Source organism: Tachyglossus aculeatus, chromosome 17 (assembly GCF_015852505.1).
Source record: "Tachyglossus aculeatus isolate mTacAcu1 chromosome 17, mTacAcu1.pri, whole genome shotgun sequence".
In the NCBI taxonomy this organism is placed as follows: Eukaryota; Metazoa; Chordata; class Mammalia; order Monotremata; family Tachyglossidae; genus Tachyglossus; species Tachyglossus aculeatus.
Genome location: NC_052082.1, coordinates 48216481 through 48235536, shown reverse-complemented (window position 1 = coordinate 48235536; position 19056 = coordinate 48216481). Strand labels below are relative to the sequence as shown.

The following is a 19056-nucleotide window of genomic DNA, read 5'->3' as shown; positions in this document are numbered from 1 at the left end:
GTTAGGGGACCGTAATGTGATGAAACGACTCAAAACGTAGCTGAGGCACAAAAACCTTCTCCAGCAGACTCCCGTCCTCACATAATTCCTGTCAACACAAGTGGCTTAGGAGGATTCAGCTCCATCGGGGCACGTCCTTAACCCTCTTACCGTTGATGCTTTTCATTTTGGCCTCCATTCCCAGGGACGGTTGCGTGTGGGGTCTTCTCCTCAGGGGTCACACCAGTCCCACTGCAAAAGAGCCTCCTTTTAGCCGTTGCTTGTCAGAGGAATTAGCAGGTTGGGGGAAGAGTCTGGGAAGGGCTGACCCTTGGGACATTTCTCCTTCCAGAGGGAATGGCTGGTGGGGGGGAAACAAGACCGCCTCTGAGAGTTTGGCCAACAAGATTCAGGGTTTCAGATTTGCACCAGAAAGGAGAGATTCGCTTAGTACAGTGCAAGCGCTTAGTACAGCGCTCTGCACACAGTAAGCACTCAATAAATATGATTGAATGAATGAATTTAGGGGGCCTGGGGGACTTGGCAGTCCCGGCCCCCTGGATTAATTCATTCAATCGTATTTATTAATAATAACAATAATGGCATTTATTAAGCGCTTACTATGTGCAAAGCACTGTTCTAAGCGCTGGGGAGGTTAAAAGGGGATCAGGTTGTCCCACTGAGCACTTACTGTGTGCACAGCACTGTACTAAGCGCTTGGGAAGTACAAGTTCCCTGGAGGCTCTCAGGAGTTACTGATTATATCAGCTAACTCAGTTGTATTGTTAATAATAATGATGGTATTTGTTAAGCGCTTAGTATGTGCCATGAACTGTTCTACACGCTGGAATAGATACAAGGTGATCAGGTTGTCCCACGTGGGGGTCACAGTCTTAATCCCCATTTTACAGATGAGGAAACAGGCCCAGAGAAGTTAAGAGACTTGCCCAGGGTCACCCAGCAGACAAGTGGTGGAGGTGGGATTCTCTCCCTATTGTTAATAATAATAATAATGGCATAGAGAAGCAGTGTGGCTCAGTGGAAAGAGCCCGGGCTCGGGCGTCAGAGCTCATGGGTTCAAATCCCAACTCCGCCAACTGTCAACTGTGTGACCTTGGGCAAGTCACTTCACTTCTCTGTGCCTCAGTTACCTCATCTGTAAAATGGGGATGAAGACTGTGAGCCCCCCCGTGGGACAACCTGATCACCTTGTACCTCCCCCGGCTTTTAGAACAGTACTTTGCATGTAGTAAGTGCTTAACAAACACCATCATTATTATTTACTGAGTGCTTACTGTGTGCAGAGCACTGTTTCAAGCGCTTAGTCCAGTGCTCTGCACACAGTAAGCGCTTAATAAATACGATTGGATGAATGAATGGATTGTTCTCTCCCTACTGTCCTCTCCCTAGCGCTTGGTAGCATGGCTCAGTGGAAAGAGCCTGGGCTTTGGAGTCAGAGGTCATGGGTTCAAATCCCGGCTCTGCCAATTGTCAGCTGTGTGACTTTGGGCAAGTCACTTCACTTCTCTGTGCCTCAGTTCCCTCATCTGTAAAATGGGGATTAAGACTGTGAGCACCCTGTGGGACAAACTGATTGCCTTATAACCTCCCCAGCGCTTAGAACAGTGCTTTGCACATAGTAAGTGCTTAATAAATGCCAATTAATCAATCGTATTTATTGAGCGCTTACTGTGTGCAGAGAACTGTACTAAGCGCTTGGGAAGTACAAGTTGGCAACATAGAGAGACAGTCCCTACCCAACAGTGGGCTCACAGTCTAAATGATCATTATTATTAAGATCATTATTAAAAGATCCATCATTATTATTATTATTGGTACAGTGCTCCAGACGTAGTAATCGCCCAATAAATCCCACTGACTGAATGCTGAACAAGCTTCAGGCCCCACCTGGAGTGGGCCACGCCTGCGATTCCGGCGCGCGACCGGCAGAGGGCGGGCTCCCACTGGCCGCGGCCGGTCCCGTCGCGGCGTCCGGGAGCGCGCTGACGTCACGCCGCGCATGCGCCCGCCGCCGCCGCCGCCGCCGCAGCTCGGCGTTGATCTGGTGAGCCGCGCGGGGGGCGATGGGAACCGGAAGTGCGGCCCAGTGTGGCATCATTCATTCATTCATTCATTCATTCAATCAATCAATCAATCAATCAATCGTATTTATTGAGCGCTTACTGTGTGCATATGTTTTATTTTGTTGTCTGCCTCACCCTTCTAGACTGTGAGCCCAATGTTGGGTAGGGACCGTCCCTATATGTTGCCAACTTGGACTTCCCAAGCGCTTAGTACAGTGCTCTGCACACAGTAAGCGCTCAATAAATACGATTGAATGAATGAATGAATGTGTACCTGCTACTGCTTAGTGTAGTGCTTACACTTACAAATGCCATCATTATTATTATTATGCTGCCAACCAAAGACAACTTCCCCAAGTTTAATGAGTAAAAGGCAGCTAGTTTTCTCTAATAATAATAATAATGATGATGGTGGCATTTGTTAAGCACTTACTACGTGCAAAGCACTGTTCTAAGCGCTGGGGGGAATACAAGGTGATCAGGTTGTCCCATGTGAGGCTTACAGTCATAATCCCCATTTTACAGATGAGGTAACAGAGGCTCAGAGAGGTTAAGTGACTTGCCCAAGGTCACACAGCAGACATGTGGCGGAGCCGGGATTCGAACCCATGACCTCTGACTCCAAAGCCCGGGCTCTTTCAACTGAGCCACACTGCTTCTAATGCTACTCTAGTGGCTCAAGAACTGTGCCAGCGAGCCTGCCCAAGCTTTATAAAGTGCTAATTAAATATTTCAAATTGCCAGCGTGGCTCAGTGGAAAGAGCCCGGGCTTTGGAGTTAGAGGTCATGGGTTCAAATCCCAGCTCCACCAACTGTCAGCTGTGTGACTTTGGGTAAGTCACTTCACTTCTCTGTGCCTCAGTTCCCTCATCTGGAAAATGGGGATTAAAACTGTGACCCCCCGGTGGGACAACCTCATCACCTTGTAGCCTCCCCAGCGCTTAAAACAGTGTTTTGCACATAGTAAGCGCTTAGCAAATACCATCATCATCATTATTATTGTTAAACAGATGGTTACTAACTGTAGACTGAGAAATTAATACTTCGAGGGAGTACGACTTTATGCTGTTATTTAAAATCCAAGCAATACTTAGTAACCAAATCAGCGAGTAGGTGTGTGAGATTATTTCCCTCTCAATTATGATACTTAGTCACCCTCGATGATAAAGCAGTAGTACTTTATAAATCCCAAACCCTCAAAAGAGAACGGAGCTTTCATTCCCTGCCCACAATGAGCTAAGCCATGCTGATCCAGTGCGGCCCGTCTTCCCTCCAGGACCTTGCCCCCCATGGGACAACCTGATCACCTTGTATCCTCCCCAGCGCTTAGAACAGTGCTTTGCATATAGTAAGCGCTTAATAAATGTCATTATTATTATTATTCTGGCCCGGGGCTCCTTGTGACTCCTGGCCCGGGCTCTACCCATTAAGCCACGCTGCCTGAACCAGAGCACGTCTCTCGTTGCAAGGTGGGGTTGGTGATGGGCACCGGGTATCCGAGTGAGTGTCGACCACTTGTCCCAGCTCCCTTCGACGGTCGCCCACAGTATAGCGTGTCTGCCACGTGGCAGGGAGGTAGATTTGGGAAATCACGGTCAAATCTGTAGTTTGGAGAATTATCTGGTTAGTCTGGGAATACCGTAATTCCATATAGAGGGTGTCCCGTAGTTCTCACCTCTCCCACCTTCGTCTCCTCTGGCCTCCCGGCCTGTGAATCCCTGCCTCCCTAAATCTGACAGACCAAAGCCCTGATGGTGGTAGTGGGCATAAACCCTGCCAGGAACGTTTTGAGGAGAGCCTACTCTTTCCAGTATGTCCTGCCGAAAAAGCCAGCAGTTGGTTGCCTTTAAAGATGACATCGTGGAATTTATAATAGTAAAACCCTGAATAATAATAATGATGGCATTTGTGAAGTGCTTACTATGTGCAAAGCATTGTTCTAAGCATGGGGGGGATACAAGGTGATCAGGTTGTCCCATGTGGGGCTCACAGTCTTAATCCCCCTTTTACAGATGAGGTAACTGAGTGACTTGCCCAAGGCTAGTCCAGTGCTCTGCACACAGTAAGCGCTCAATAAATACGATTGAATGAATGAATGAATGAAGGTCACACAGCAGACATTTGGCGGAGCTGGGATTCAAACCCATGACCTCTGACTCCAAAGCCCAGGCTCTTTCCACTGAGCCACGCTGCTTCTTCGAATGTGTATAAACCTTGCGCCTTTTCAAAGCTCCATCACATCAGTGATTTCGTTTTTGTCCTCGCAACGTCCCTGCAAGGTAGGGAAAAGCAGCGGCTTTTGTTCTTTTCCAGAGGAGGAAACCGAGGCACAGAGCGGGTCAAGCGACTTACCTGAGGTCACACAGCAGGCCGGAGCAGGGCCTCGAAAGCAGATCCCGTCTCCCAGATCCAATCTCTTCCCCCTGAACAGTGCTGCTTCTGAGTTTGTTCCCGGGTCCCACGAAACGTGGAAGCGCAATGGGGCGGAAACTTTCATCAGATCCTGTCACTGGCAGCCTGTGTTGCTGCTTCCCTAAGTCCTAATAATGATAATAATAATTATTATTCTTATAATAAGAATATTAATAAGAATATAAGAAGAATATAAGAATAAGAATATAATTATTCTTATAATAAGACCTGGATATGTCATCTCTCATTCAATTGTATTTATTGAGTGCTTACTATAATAATAATAATAATAATGGCATTTATTAAGTGCTTACTATGTGCAAAGCACTGTTCTAAGCACTGGGGAGCTTACAAGGTGATCAGATTGTCCCACGGGGGGCTCACAGTCTTAATCCCCATTCTACAGATGTGGTAACTGAGGCACAGAGAAGTTAAGTGACTTGTCCAAAGTCACACAGCTGACAACTGGCGGAGTCAGGGTTTGAACCCATGACCTCTGATGCCAAAGCCCGGGCTCTTTCCACTGAGCCATGCTGCTTCCCATGTGCAGAGCACTATAGTAAGCACTTGAGAGAGTACAATACAACAATAAACAGACACATTCCCTGTTCGCAACAAGCTTACAGTCTAGAGGACACAGTCTCTGTCCCTCGTGCGGCTCACAGTCTCAATCCCCATTTTACAATTGAGGAAACTGAGGCTGAGAAGTGAAGTGAATTGCCCAGGGTCACACAGCAGACAAGTGGCGGGGCTGGGATTAGAACCCAGGTCCTTCTGGCTCCCAATCCACTAGGCCATGCTGGTCTAAGCATTAGACACCCAGCCTCCCTGTGCCCTATCATCTAATGAGTCTAGTTCGCGTCAGGCAAGTCTAAATCAATCAACGTGGCTCAGTGGAAAGAGCCCCGGCTTTGGAGTCAGAGGTCATGGGTTCGAATTCCGGCTCTGCCAATTGTCCGCTGTGTGACTTCGGGCAAGTCACTTAACTTCTCTGGGCCACAGTTACCTCATCTGTAAAATGGGGATAATCATAATAATAATTGGGACAATCATAATAATAATTTTGGTATTTGTTAAGCGCTTACTATGTGCAAAGTACTGTTCTAAGCGCTGGGGAGGATACAAAGGTTGTATCCATGTGGGACTCACAATCTTAATCCCCATTTTACAGGTGAGGTAACTGAGACACAGAGAAGTGAAGTGACTTGCCCAAAGTCACACAGCTGACAAGGGGATGAAGACTGTGAGCCTCCTGTGGGGCAACCATGATCACCTTGTAACCTCCCCAGCGCTTAGAACAGGGCTTTGCACATAGTAAGCGCTTAACAAATGCCGTTATTATTATTATTGAGTGCGTACTGTGTGCAGAGCACTGTACTAATCACTTGGGAGCGTACAATATAACGGAGCTGGTAGACACATTCCCCGCCCACAGTGAACTCACACTTGCCTGCCAAGTGGCCACGGGCAAGTCATTTCACATCTCTGGGCCTCCATCTCCTCCTCTGTAAAATGGGAATTGAATTCCTTTTCTCCCTCCTTCTTAGCCGATGATTCCGACGAGAGGCAGGGCATTCATTTGTATTTATTTATATGTATATATGTATTCATTTGTATTTATTGAGCGCTTACTGTGTGCAGGGCACTGTACTAAGCCCTTGGGAAGTACAAGAAGCAGTCGAGAAGCAGCATGGCTCAGTGGAAAGAGCCCGGGCTTTGGAGTCAGAGTTCATGGGTTCAAATCCCGGCTCTGCCAATTGTCAGCTGTGTGACTTTGGGCAAGTCACTTCACTTCTCTGGGCCTCAGTTACCTCATCTGGAAAATGGGGGTTAAGACTGTGAGCCCCCCGTGGGACAACCTGATCACCTTGTAACCTCCCTAGCACTTAGAACAGTGCTTTGCCATTATTAGTATTATTATTATTATTGGGCCCGACCTGATTATCTCATCCAGCGCTAGACATGTAAGCGCTTAACAAACGTCACTGTTATTAAAGCGTGTTTTCTAGAAGAGGAAGAAAATGCCAATGGGGCCATTGCCGGGGGCAGAGTTGGTGCAGAAACCGTTGCAACTCTACCGCTACTTGCTGCGTTGCTGCCGCCTCCTGCCCACGAAAGACATCCAGGCGCACTACAAGCATGCCATCAGGCAGGTACGAAGAATCGGTTGCCCCAGAATTGTGCCACGCGCTGTTTTCTACCGAAAACTTTGTGCCAACCCAACCACCTCTCGATAAGTCCGGGGTCAGAAGGGGCCTGGGGACGGTGAGTTCATTCTGCTCAGGGACTTTTTCTCTTCTGGCCAAACTTGGCAGAGTTTCCGGGTCCACGCCGATGAAGACGACCCCGAAAGGATTCAGCAGATAATTCGAAGAGCCGTCGAAGATGCCGACTGGGTCATGAATAAAGTAGGAACTTCTCCTCCCCTCCTGCCTTCGGGAGACGAGGGTGAAGGGGTGGGACTTGGGGACACCCAGGGATTGGAGAAAGGGCAGGATAAGGAGCAGCAGAAGAGGACGGTAGATGTGATTTGGGCAGGGGGTGGGATCTACTTGTATTATTACATTCGCTTTACAGACATATTTGTTATGCATTTAGTCTGTGCCAAGCACTTACGTGCCGAGGTAGCTACAAGATAATTAGGTTTGACGCAGTCCCCGGCTCATTTTCATTTTCATTTCTTTGATTAGCATTCTCTCCCTCTCCCATCCCTCCTCTTCTGCTTCCCTCATTTTGAGGTGCTCAGGGATGAAGAGAAGCAGCATGGCCTAGCGGAAATCAGGACCTGGGTTCCAATCCCGGCTCTGGCACGCGGCTGCTCTGTGACTTTGGGCGAGACACTAGACTTCTCAGTGTCTGTTACCTCTTCTGTAAAATGGGGATTAAGTCCTACTCCCTCCTACTTAGACTGTGAACCGCAGGTGGGATAGGAACTGTGTCCAACCTGATTAACTCCAGTGCTTAGAACAGTGCTGAGCACATAGTAAGCGTTTAACAAATATCATTAGGAGCTTGGACTAGTGGAGGAACTGTGTCCAACGTGATTAACTCCAGTGCTTAGAACAGTGCTGAGCACATAGTAAGCGTTTAACAAATACCATTAGGAGCTTGGACTAGTGGATAGAACCGGGCCTGGCAGTTAGAAGGACCTGAGTTCTACTCCTGGATCTTTCATTTGGCTGCTGGATACCCTATGGCAAGTTATGTAACTTCTCTGTGCCTCAGTTGCCTCATCTGTACAATGGGGATTAAATCCTACTCCCTCCTACTTAGACTGTGAACCGCAGGTGGCATAGGAACTGTGTCCAATGTGATTAACTCCAGTGCTTAGCACATAGTAAGCGTTTAACAAGTACCATTAGGAGCTTGGACTAGTGGATAGAGCCAGGCCTGGCAGTTAGAAGGACCTGAGGTCTACTCCTGGATCTTTCATTTGGCTGCTGGATACCCTATGGCAAGTTACTTAACTTCTCTGTGCCTCAGTTGCCTCATCTGTAAAATGGGGATTAAATCCTACTCCCTCCTACTTAGACTGTGAACCGCAGGTGGCATAGGAACTATGTCCAATGTGATTAACTCCAGTGCTTAGAACAGTGCTGAGCACATAGTAAGCGTTTAACAAATACCATTAGGAGCTTGGACTAGTGGATAGAGCCAGGCCTGGCAGTTAGAAGGACCTGAGTTCTACTCCTGGATCTTTCATTTGGCTGCTGGATAACCTACGGCAAATTACTTAACTTCTCTGGTCCTCAGTTGCTTCATCTGTAAAATGGGGATTAAATCCTACTCCCTCCTACTTATACTGTGAACCCCAGGTGGGATAGGATATGTGTCCAACCTGATTAACTCCAGTGCTTAGAACAGTGCTGAGCACATAGTAAGCATTAAACAAGTACTATTAGGAGCTTGGACTAGTGGATAGAGCCAGGCCTGGCAGTTAGAAGGACCTGAGTTCTACTCCTGGATCTTTCATTTGGCTGCTGGATACCCTATTCATTCATTCAATCGTATTTATTGAGCACTTACTGTGTGCAGAGCACTATACTGAGCACATGGGAAGTACAAGTTGGCAACATATAGGGACGGTCCCTACCCAACAGTGGGCTCACAGTCTAGAACCTGTGGCAAGTTACTTAACTTCTCTGTGCCTCAGTTGCCTCATCTGTAAAATGGGGATTAAAACTGTGAGCCCAATGTGGAACAGGGATTGCGTCCAACACGGTTACCGTGTATGGAAAGAGCCCGGGCTTGGGAGTCAGAGGACCTGGGTTCTAATTCCGGCTCCGCCACTAGTCTGCTGTAACCTTGGGCAAGTCGCTTAACTTCTCTGGGCCTTTTTCATTCATTCATTCAATCGTATTTATTGAGCACTTACTGTGTGCAGAGCCCTGTACTAAGCGCTTGGGAAGTCCAAGTTGGCAACATATAGAGGCGGTCCCTACCCAACAGTGGGCTCACAGTCTAGAAGGGGGAGACAGAGAACAAAACAAAACATATTAACCAAATAAAATAAATAGAATAAATATGTACAAATAAAATAAATAAATAAATAGAGTAATAGGGGCCCCAGTTCCCTCATCTGTAAAATGGGGGTGAAGGCTGTGAGCCCCACGTGGGACAACCTGATTACCTTGTATCCACCCCAGTGCTCAGAACAGTGCTTGGCACATAGTAAGCGCTTAACAAATACCAACATTATTATTCTTCTCATTATTATAGTAAGCGCTTAACAAATACCAACATTATTAGTCTTCTCATTATTATAGTAAGTGCTTAACAAATACCGTAATTATTATTACGTATCTATCCCAATGCTTAGTACAGTGCCTGGCACAGAGTAAACTCTTACCAAGTATTACAATTATTATTATATAGCTTCGGGAAAACTGCCCACGGAGGCCGTATCCGCTGGCGGCTAGACTCAAGCCACGGTGGTATATGACCGCATCAGAAATCAGCTCGTGCCCTCACCCAACTCGGAGCGTCCCTCTTTCTGTCTTGCAGTATAAGAAGCAGAACTAAGAAGCCGGTGAGGAAGACGACGATCCCAAATGTCCAAACCTAAATCCCCGCTGGGGCAGCGACCAGGGCCGCGAGAGATTGGGGGTCACCACCATAACTAAAGGCACGGTCAGCTGAAAAGGCAAGACAGGAGAAGGCAGGTGTCCGGGCTTTCCCTCCCTCCCATCCACTGCCCGATCAAGGTTGCCGCCCGTTAAAATATCTCTCCACCTGGCCTTCCTGTTCCGCGTGAAGGCGTTTGGGGATCGATGGCGTCTTTAGCTTCCAAAATCTGCCTCCTTGGTGGGCTGCCCGTTGTGATTCTTGGAAATTAGCTTTCTAATGGAGCCTAATTAGGAGGCATCTAATCAATTAGGAGGCTTCCATTAGCGGACGGCTAACTGGTTGAGACTAGCTCACCGTACCTGCTCCAAACCATTACCCCACAAACGCTTCGCAGCCGGCTCTCGCCTTGGACTGAGTGAACGGGAAGAGGTTCGCGTCAGCGAGGACGGTAGTATTGAAAATGGAACGCGGGCATTACGTTAATAGTGAAAATTAAATAAACGGACCGGCCTCTGAAAGGTGTGTTGATGTCCAAAATGCGACGCGGTGAGATGATTCTCTTACCTTGTGCTGGATGATGATCAAATAATCAGTGGTATTTATTGAGCACTCACCTTGTGCAGAGCACTGAAGTAAGCGCTTGGGAGAGAATAGTACAACAGCAGTAGCAGACACATTCCCTGTCCACAACAGAGGCAGGGACTGTTCCCTGGCTACACCACTTTTTCACTCTGTGGCCCTGGGCAAGTCAGTCCACTTCCCTGTGCCAAACCTGTAAATAATGACGGCATTTATTAAGCGCTTACTATGTGCAAAGCACTGTTCTAAGCTCTGGGGAGGTTACAAGGTGATCAGGTTGTCCCACCTGGGGCTCACAGTCTTAATCCCCATTTGACAGATGAGGTAACTGAGGCCCAGAGAAGTGAAGTGACTTGCCCAAAGTCACCCAGCTGACAATTGGCGGAGCCGGGATTTGAACCCATGACTTCTGACTCCAAAGCCCGGGCTCTTTCCACTGAGCCATGCTGCTTTCTCTGGGGATTGAGACTGTGACACATGGGACGGGGACTTTGTCCAACTGGGTTTGCTCATATCCACTGCAACACTTAGTACAATGCCTGGCACATAATAAGGGCATAAAAAATACCATCATCATCATCAACAAGCTTACAGTCTAGACGATGTCTGGACGTCCTGCTTCTGGTGTGGAACGCCTTTCCTCTTCACCCCGATGGACGATCGTTCTCTCCACCTTCAGAGCCTTATTGAAAGCACATCTCATTCATTCAATCATATTTATTGAGTGCTTCCTGTGTGCAGAGCACTGGACTGGTCTCGGAGGGGAGACCATGTCCTCGGCATTCTCCCTAACCACCAGAGTTCCCAGCTGGGGCCGACTGTAGAAATCAAATTTCAGGCCGATTGGAGGTGTGAGGACCCCAGCTTTTCCCCGACAGTCAGGGCACTGTACTAGCTGCTTGGGAGAGAATAATATAATGATATAACAGATACATCCCCAGACCACAGAGGGCTTACAGTCGAGAAGGACAATCACCAAACCCCTCAATATTCTTTCCCCCGTGAACTGTCCCCATTCATTTGCGTGAAAGGCCCATCAGCCCGTTGCAGCGGAGGCCCCGGCTGGATCTGATTGGTTTTGTCTGATCCGCTGGTGGCCGAGAGGGGCACAGAACGTCCATTCTTCTGGTTCTGCAGGGTGGGGAAAGTCACGGAACATCGGTTAGTCGTGTTTCCCCACGCCTCGAGAAACCAGTGGTTGCCCATCTGTCTTCTCACCGTTGGCTTTGAAGCAGTCGATCACCTTGCCCCCTCCTACCTCACATCGCTACTCTTCTCAGCCCGCAAATTTCCCTCTTCTAAAGCCAGCCTTCTCACAGTGCATCATCTCGCCGCCGACCCGTTGCCCACATCCTGCCTCTGGCCTGGAATGCCCTCCCTCGTATCCGCCAGATAATTACTCTCCCCACTTCAAAGCCTTAATGAAGGCCCATCTCCTCCAAGAGGCCTTCCCTGATTAAGCCCTCCTTTCCTCTTCTCCCACTTCCTTCTGTGTCGCCCTGACTTGCTCCTTTGACTTCATCCCCCTCTCCCAGTCCCCCAGCAATTATGTACGTGTCGGCAACATATTTAATTATATTAATGTCCGTCTGCCCCTCTATCCTGTAAGTGCACTGTGGACAGGGAATGCAGAGAAGCAGCGTGGCTCAGTGGAAAAGAGCCCGGGCTTTGAAGTCAGAGGTCATGGGTTCAAATCCCTGCTCCGCCAATTGTCAGCTGTGTGACTTTGGGTGAGTCACTTCACTTCTCTGGGCCTCAGTTCCCTCATCTGTAAAATAGGGATTAAGACTGTGAGCCCCATGTGGGACAGCCTGATCACCTTGTATCCCCCCAGCGCTTAGAACAGTGCTTTGCACATAGTAAGCACTTAACAAATATCATTATTATTATTATTATTATTATATTGGACTCTCCCAAGAGCTTAGTACAGTGCTCTGTGCAGAATTGGTGCTCGATAAATAGGACTGGCTGATTGGCCCACCATAGCTTCTCTGTGCCTCAGTTGCCTCATCTGTAAAATGGGGATTGAGCTTGTGAGCCCCACGTGGAACAGGGGACTGTGTCCAGCCCGATTTGCTTGTATCCATCCCTGTGCTTAGTACAGTGCTTGACACATAGTAAGCGCTTAACAAATACCATAATAACAATAATAATCTCTGATCAACAGAGGAGGAGGAAGAAGAAGAGGAGGAGAGTTCAGGGAATCGCACAGGAAGGATGGATAAAGGGAGCAAGTCAGGGTGACGCTGAAGGGAGTGGGAGAAGGACAAAGGAGGGCTTCATCAGGGAAGGCCTCCAAGAAACCGAGTCACCTGGCCATTTTCCGAAATTCCATTCTCCTTCCTGATCGCCACAAGAAGCCAACATCATCATCCCGCTAAATCCTTGTCCCCTTGACTCCCGGACTCTATCTACTAGGCCACGCAGGAGAAGCGGGTAATTCCTTTCTGAGGGTGAGCCAGGAGGTCTACTTTTCATCCTTTCGTTCTTATTTGACGGCATTGATCTTGCCCTTTGATCTCGCCAGGGTTATGAAATGGTGCAAACTGAATCATGTCCGAGAGGTCAAATCATCCTTTCAGCTAGAATTTAATCAGAACTGGCATTCCAACTCCGGGGGAGTGGGTGGCGAAGGGAAGTGAAAGGACCTTGCTGCCCTTTAGCTGGTTTCCCCGATAGTTTAAATGTTTCTGGATCCCAACTGTTAGGGACGGCTCAGCAGTTAAATGAAGGATCTGTCATTCGCAGACTTTAATAATGGTTCTTCGCAATGAAGCTGATTGAACCTAGAATTTCAATTTGTTCTAATGACAAGAAGGTAACGCTGCGGCTTTTCAGCAGAGAACCTGATTTTGTGTGTCTACTGTTTTGGCCACTCCTAAGCTCCACAAAATCCTTTAGGGCCACCAGGTCAATTCTGGTTTGGGTATAGCTTAGCAAAAGAGGGGTGAGAGAATTCCCGGAAAATGTATGAATTTGCCAAAATAAAGAAACGTTCAAAAATCCTCCTGTGTTTTTGAAGCCCTTTTCACATTTGCCTCTGTCTTTCAAAGCTTCTGCACAAAACGAGCCACTCCGTAGTCTCCCTTAGAGTTACGCATAGTGCTTCGCACACAGTAAGCACTAAATAAATACTTTTACTATTTAGTCCATACTATTACTGCATTTTTGACTGCAGGGTGTCAAGCTGGTTTGTTTATGGTAATTTGTTTCCCATCTTGCAACACTGGTACTCCATTATCTGATACTGGACTACATTCCACACATATATATACATATAAATATACATAAATATATAATATGTACCATATAATATTATATACAATATCATTACATTATATATTTATCAACATTAATAATTAATATGCTAATATTATATATAATAATGTAATATTGCATAAAACATATAATATATTATTATTATATATTATATATTTAATGTATATATAAAAATATATGTGGAATGTAGTCCAGTACATATTTGAATACATTTTGAATAAAAAGGACAAATATATATATATATATAAATATGTATCAATATATTTTTCTATCTATATATATATTTTTATATATGTATATATATATATATATATATTTGTCCTTTGTATTCAAAGTAGAAAACACTGGTAGTGAAATTCACATATGAGCGAATGTGCGGCTGAAAAGGTGAGTCCCAGCCACACTGTAAACACAGAAAATGTATACAGTGTGCACACAACATAGAGAAGCAGCGTGGCTCAGTGGAAAGAGCCCGGGCTTCGGAGTCAGAAGTCATGGGTTCAAATCCCGGCTCCGCCACTTCTCAGCTGTGTGACTTTGGGCAAGTCACTTCACTTCTCTGGGCCTCAGTTCCCTCATCTGGAAAATGGGGATTAAGACTGTGAGCCCCCCGTGGAACAACCCGATCACCTTGTAACCTCCCCAGCGCTTAGAACAGTGCTTTGCACGTAGTAAGCGCTTAATAAATGCCATCGTTATTATTGTGTTGTCTTGCTTAATTCTTCCCGCACCTGCCACTGCTTACTCTTTGGCCTCCGTGCAAGAATAATAATAATAATTGTAGTATGCGTTAAACATTTACTCTGTGCCAACCGCTGTGCTAAGCACTGGGGTAAATACAGGATAATCAGATGGGACCCAGTCCCTGTCCCATGCCAGATTCAGTGGAAGATCTTGTCTCACGTGCCTTACGAAGCTCTTTGCTCAAAGACAGTAAGCGCTCAATAAATACGATTGGATGAATGAATGAAAAGACAGCCATACCTTTCTGAAAGCTTGTCGTGGTTAGGGAACATGCCTTCCAAGTCTGTTGTATTGTACTCTCCCAAGTGCTTAGTATAGTGCTCTGCACACAGTAAGTGCTCAATAAATGCCACTGATTGAGTGATCAATAGATTGATTGATGGGAGCGCACCTGTTGGTCTGCCCTCAGCAATTGAGTCCCATTTTCAGCGTTGTCTAAGGCTTCTGGGTCCTCAAAATGTTTCCTCTGCCCCTCTGGGCAGCGTGGCCTAGTAGATAGACTACAGGCCTGGAGGTCAGAAAGACCTGGGTTCTAATTCTGGCTCTGCCACTTGTCTACCATGTGAATTTGGGCAAGTCACTTCACTTCTCTGTGCCTCAATTCCCTCATCTGTAAAATGAGCCCTATGTGGGCCAGGGAATAATAATAATAATGACACTTATAAAGCGCTTACTACGTGCAAAGCACTGTTCTAAGTGCTGGGGAGGTTACAAGGTGATCAGGTTGTCCCACGGGGGGCTCACAGTCTTAATCCCCATTTTCCAGATGAGGGAACTGAGGCCCAGAGAAGTGAAGTGACTTGCCCAAAGTCACACGGCTGACAATTGGCGGAGCCGGGATTTGAACCCCTGATCTCTGACTCCAAAGCCCGGGCTCTTTCCACTGAGCCACGTAATGTGTACAACCAGATTACCTTGTATCTCCCCCAGTGTTTAGAACAGTGCCTGGCGCATAGTAAGTGCTTAACAAATCCCATTATTATCATTATTACTCCCTTCTCCAAGCAGTTCTATCCTGATTCCATAGATTATCCTCCCATTCTTCCAGTACTCCCAACTACCTGGAAATTCACAGACTGTCGGCACAGAAAAGCTAAATATCGAACTTGTCCGACAATCATCTTGTATCTACCCCAACATTTAGAACAGTACATGGCACATAGTAAGTACTTAACAACTATGTAATGATAATGATAATAATAGTGTTTGTTTTTGCAATATGTAATTGGTTAAAGTGAAGGGCACAATGGTAATCCCCAAATCCCAAGCTATTTAATAAACTGGAGTTCTTTTGTTGGGCTGCTAGCCATAAGTTAAGCAGCATAATATATCATAATATAATGAGAAGCAGCATGGCTCAGTGGAAAGAGCCCGGGCTTTGGAGTCAGAGGTCATGGGTTCAAATCCTGGCTCTTCCACTTGTCTGCTGTGTGACTTTGGGCAAATCACTTAATTTCTCTAGGCTTCAGTTCCCTCATCTATAAAATGGGGATTAATCAATCAATCAATCGTATTTACTGAGCGCTTACTGTGTGCAGAGCACTGTACTAAGTGCTTGGGAAGTACAAGTTGGCAACATATAGAGACAGTCCCTACCCAGCAGTGGGCTCACAGTCTAGAAGTCCTTCCTTCCTTTCTTCCTTCTCTCTTTCTTCCTTCCTTCCTTCCTTCCTTCCTTCCTTCCTTCCTTTCTTTCTTTCTTTCTTTCTTTCTTTCTTTCTTTCTTTCTTTCTTTCTTTTCTTTCTTTCTTTCTTTCTCTTTCTTTCCTTCCTTCCTTCCTTCCTTCTTTCCTTCTTTCTTTCTTTCTTTCTTTCTTTCTTTCTTTCTTTCTTTCTTTCTTTCTTTCTTTCTTTCTTTCTCTTCCCCTTTTCCTTTTCCTATCCCTGCCCTCCCTTTAATGAAAGGACTAATGGCAAGAAACAAGAGGGAGGCAGTGAAGAAGCATAGGGCCTGGATAATCCACATTATGGATAATCAGCCCTGAATAATCTAACATTAGTTTACAATCCCTGAACAATTCTGCATCTGTATGAAAAAAAAGTGTCAGAAGAGCAAAAAATCAAGTCAAGAGATCCATAAATTCTTTTTGCTGTGCACACAATGAAAACTTGATGAAAACTGGCTTCTGGGGATATAAAAAATATGCTCAGAGGGTATGTGTCTGGACTGGTTCAAAAGAAGCAGTCTCTGAATTCCCTCTGACTCTGAAAACTTGATATAATTCAGTTTCCTTCTGCTCTTCCCTTCTATTTTCTTCCTAAGAGACTGTTCTTTCTTTCCCACCTGGGAGTGAGCCAGGGTTCACCTGCCATGTCCTTCATCAGGAGAGAGAGAAAGAGAATTAGAAAGAGAGAGAGAGATTGATACTGGAATGTAACTTGGATAGGGGGCAGGGAAGAGGAAAAGCAGCAAGGGTGGGCCGGAGATTTGGTAAGGACTCGGGAGCTGAGAGGAAGAGACAAACCAGCAGAATGATTCCTTCTGAAGCCTGGACATGATTTACTGGTGATTTCAGGCTTAGTCTTGAAGGGGCTAACAAGGGGGGAAGTAGCAGCTAGACAGAAATTGGTGGGGGTGGAAAGCCAATCAATCATTTAATGGCATTTACTGAGCCCTTACTCTGTGCTCTTACTCTGCACTTACTCTGTAAAATGGAGATTAAGACTTTGAGCCTCACATGGGACATGGACTGTGTCCAACCTGATTATCTTGTCTCTATCCCAGCGCTTAGCACAGTGCCTGGCACATGGGAAATGCCTTACAAATATCATTTTTTAAAAAAATGACCTGATTATCTCTTGTCTACCACAGCGCTTAGTGCAGTGTTTGGCACATAATAAATGTTTAACAAATACCACAATTAATTGTTGCTATTAGCATTGTTATTGTTGTTATTATTATGTGTCATATACATTTGCCTGCAGGTTACATTCTGGAGAAGACCTAGCCAACAAGACTTTGGAAAATCACAGGGGCTTTACCTCATTCACACAGCAGACAAGCGGTAGAGCAGGGATTCGAACCCAGATCTCTCTGACTCCCGGCCCATGCTCTATCCACTAGGCAACGCTTCTTCTCATTTACGACAGTGAATCCTTAACATACCGAAAGCACCTTCTGGGGGCTTGAGAGAATCCAAGGATTTTTTCCCCTGGTCTCTGCAGCCCCTCTGGTAAATCTGTTTGAGAAAAGAGACCATCTTAGAACATTATTTTCACAGCACCAGCTCTGCCCCAGCGGGCCCGGCGAGTTAAAGGACAAAATCATCATTCTTTCCTACTGACAGGCCCCCTTTTAAGCAGAATTTTAACTGTTTATTAGGGTGGGGGGTGCCGGGGGGGTTGGAAGTTCCATCTTCCAAAATGGTCATCACTGACACGTTGCCTTGAAAGCTGGCACTCTGCAGCCTGGCCATCCCTCTTAAATCTGGGGAATGATGGAGCTAGTTCCCAGAAGAATTTCCCGATGGAGAAGCTTGGAACACACACCCAGAGTTTCCAAGGGGGTTGTTGCATCCCCTCTTGAGGACCATGTTTGACTACTAGGGATTTTGGGAATTTGGGGTGATAGAGTTAAGAAAGGCATTCATTCAATCGTATTTATTGAGCACTTACTGTGTGCAGAGCACTGTACTAAGCGCTTGGGAAATACAAGTTGGCAACATATAGAGACGGTCTCTACCCAACAATGGGCTCATAGTCTAGAAGGGTATCTAGTGGAAGGATTACTGGACTGGCAGTCAGGGAACCTTCCAGCTCTGCCACTGGTCTGCTGTGTGACCCTAGGCAGGTCCCTTAACCTCTCTGTACTTCGGTTTCCTCATCTCTAAAGTGGCATACGATATCTGCTTTGCCTACCTCTTAGACTAAGAACCCTGAGAAGAACTGAGAAGAACTGCGTTTGATCTGATTGATAGTCTACCCCAAGACATGGTACAATCTTGGCACCAAAAGTGTGGCACCAAACCGTGATGATAATAATAATTAAAAATATCAATCAATCGGTATTTACTGAGCACCTTCTGTGTACGAGCACCGTACCTCCTGTAATCTTACTGTGGGCAGGGAATGTGTCTGTTATATTGTTGTGTTGTACTCTCCCAAGAGCTTAGTACAGTGCTCTGTACACAATAAGACAAAAAATACAGTTGACTGATTGAGTGATTACAATATAACTGAATTGGAAGAAATGATCCCTGCCCATAAAGATCTTAGAGTCCACAGTGGGAGACAGATATCAAAATAAATGGCAGGTAGGGGAAATAATAGAGCATAAGGATATTTTTATAAGTGCTATGGGGCCGGGTTGAGTATCAAAGTTAGCGCTGGATTACTTCAGAGATCTCCCTGACCCTTCAGAAGCATTTAACCTATCAGACTACTGGAAACCAAGTTTATGCCATGAATTACTGAAGCAGTGTGGCTTAGTGGAAAGAGCCCGGGCTCTGGAGTCAGAGGTCATGGGTTCAAATCCCAGCTCCGCCACTTGTCAGCTGTGTGACTTTGGGCAAGTCACTGAACTTCTCTGGACCTCAGTTATCTTACCTGTAAAATGGGGATTAAGACTGTGAGCCCCACGTGGGACAACCCTAGCGCTTAGAACAGTGCTTTGTACATAGTAAGCGCTTAACAAATGCCATCATTATTAATTACAAGTCAATATCTCAGGGTTTAATGTACAGGTACTCATTATGGTCAGGGAAGGTGTCTTCTAATTCTGTGGTATTGTATTCTCCTAAGCGCTTAATACAGTGGTCTGCACATAGAAAGTGTGAATAAATACCAGTGGTTTTTGATATATGTATATCATTAATTATCCATGCATTCACCCCTCAATACTCTCACTGTTTCCACTGTCTTTTTCTTTTCCCCACTCTTCCCACGACTGCTAATTATATGTCTTTCTATTTTC

General features: G+C 46.1%; 1 protein-coding gene across 2 annotated transcripts; it reads left to right on the top strand.

Annotated features, from left to right (window-relative positions):
• The first annotated feature begins 2028 nt into the window (after positions 1-2028).
• Positions 2029-10060, top strand: LYRM9 (LYR motif containing 9). Of its 2 annotated transcripts, none has more exons than XM_038759506.1 (4): positions 2029-2044; positions 6473-6628; positions 6791-6883; positions 9480-10060. In XM_038759506.1, exons 2-4 carry the CDS (start codon positions 6497-6499, stop codon positions 9495-9497), a joined length of 243 nt encoding a protein of 80 aa, XP_038615434.1. In that variant the 5' UTR covers positions 2029-2044; positions 6473-6496; the 3' UTR covers positions 9498-10060. The 2 variants fall into 2 exon arrangements, with proteins under 2 accessions (XP_038615434.1, XP_038615433.1); XM_038759505.1 differs by lacking the exon at positions 2029-2044 and adding an exon at positions 4253-4342.
• The last annotated feature ends 8996 nt before the right edge of the window (positions 10061-19056 follow it).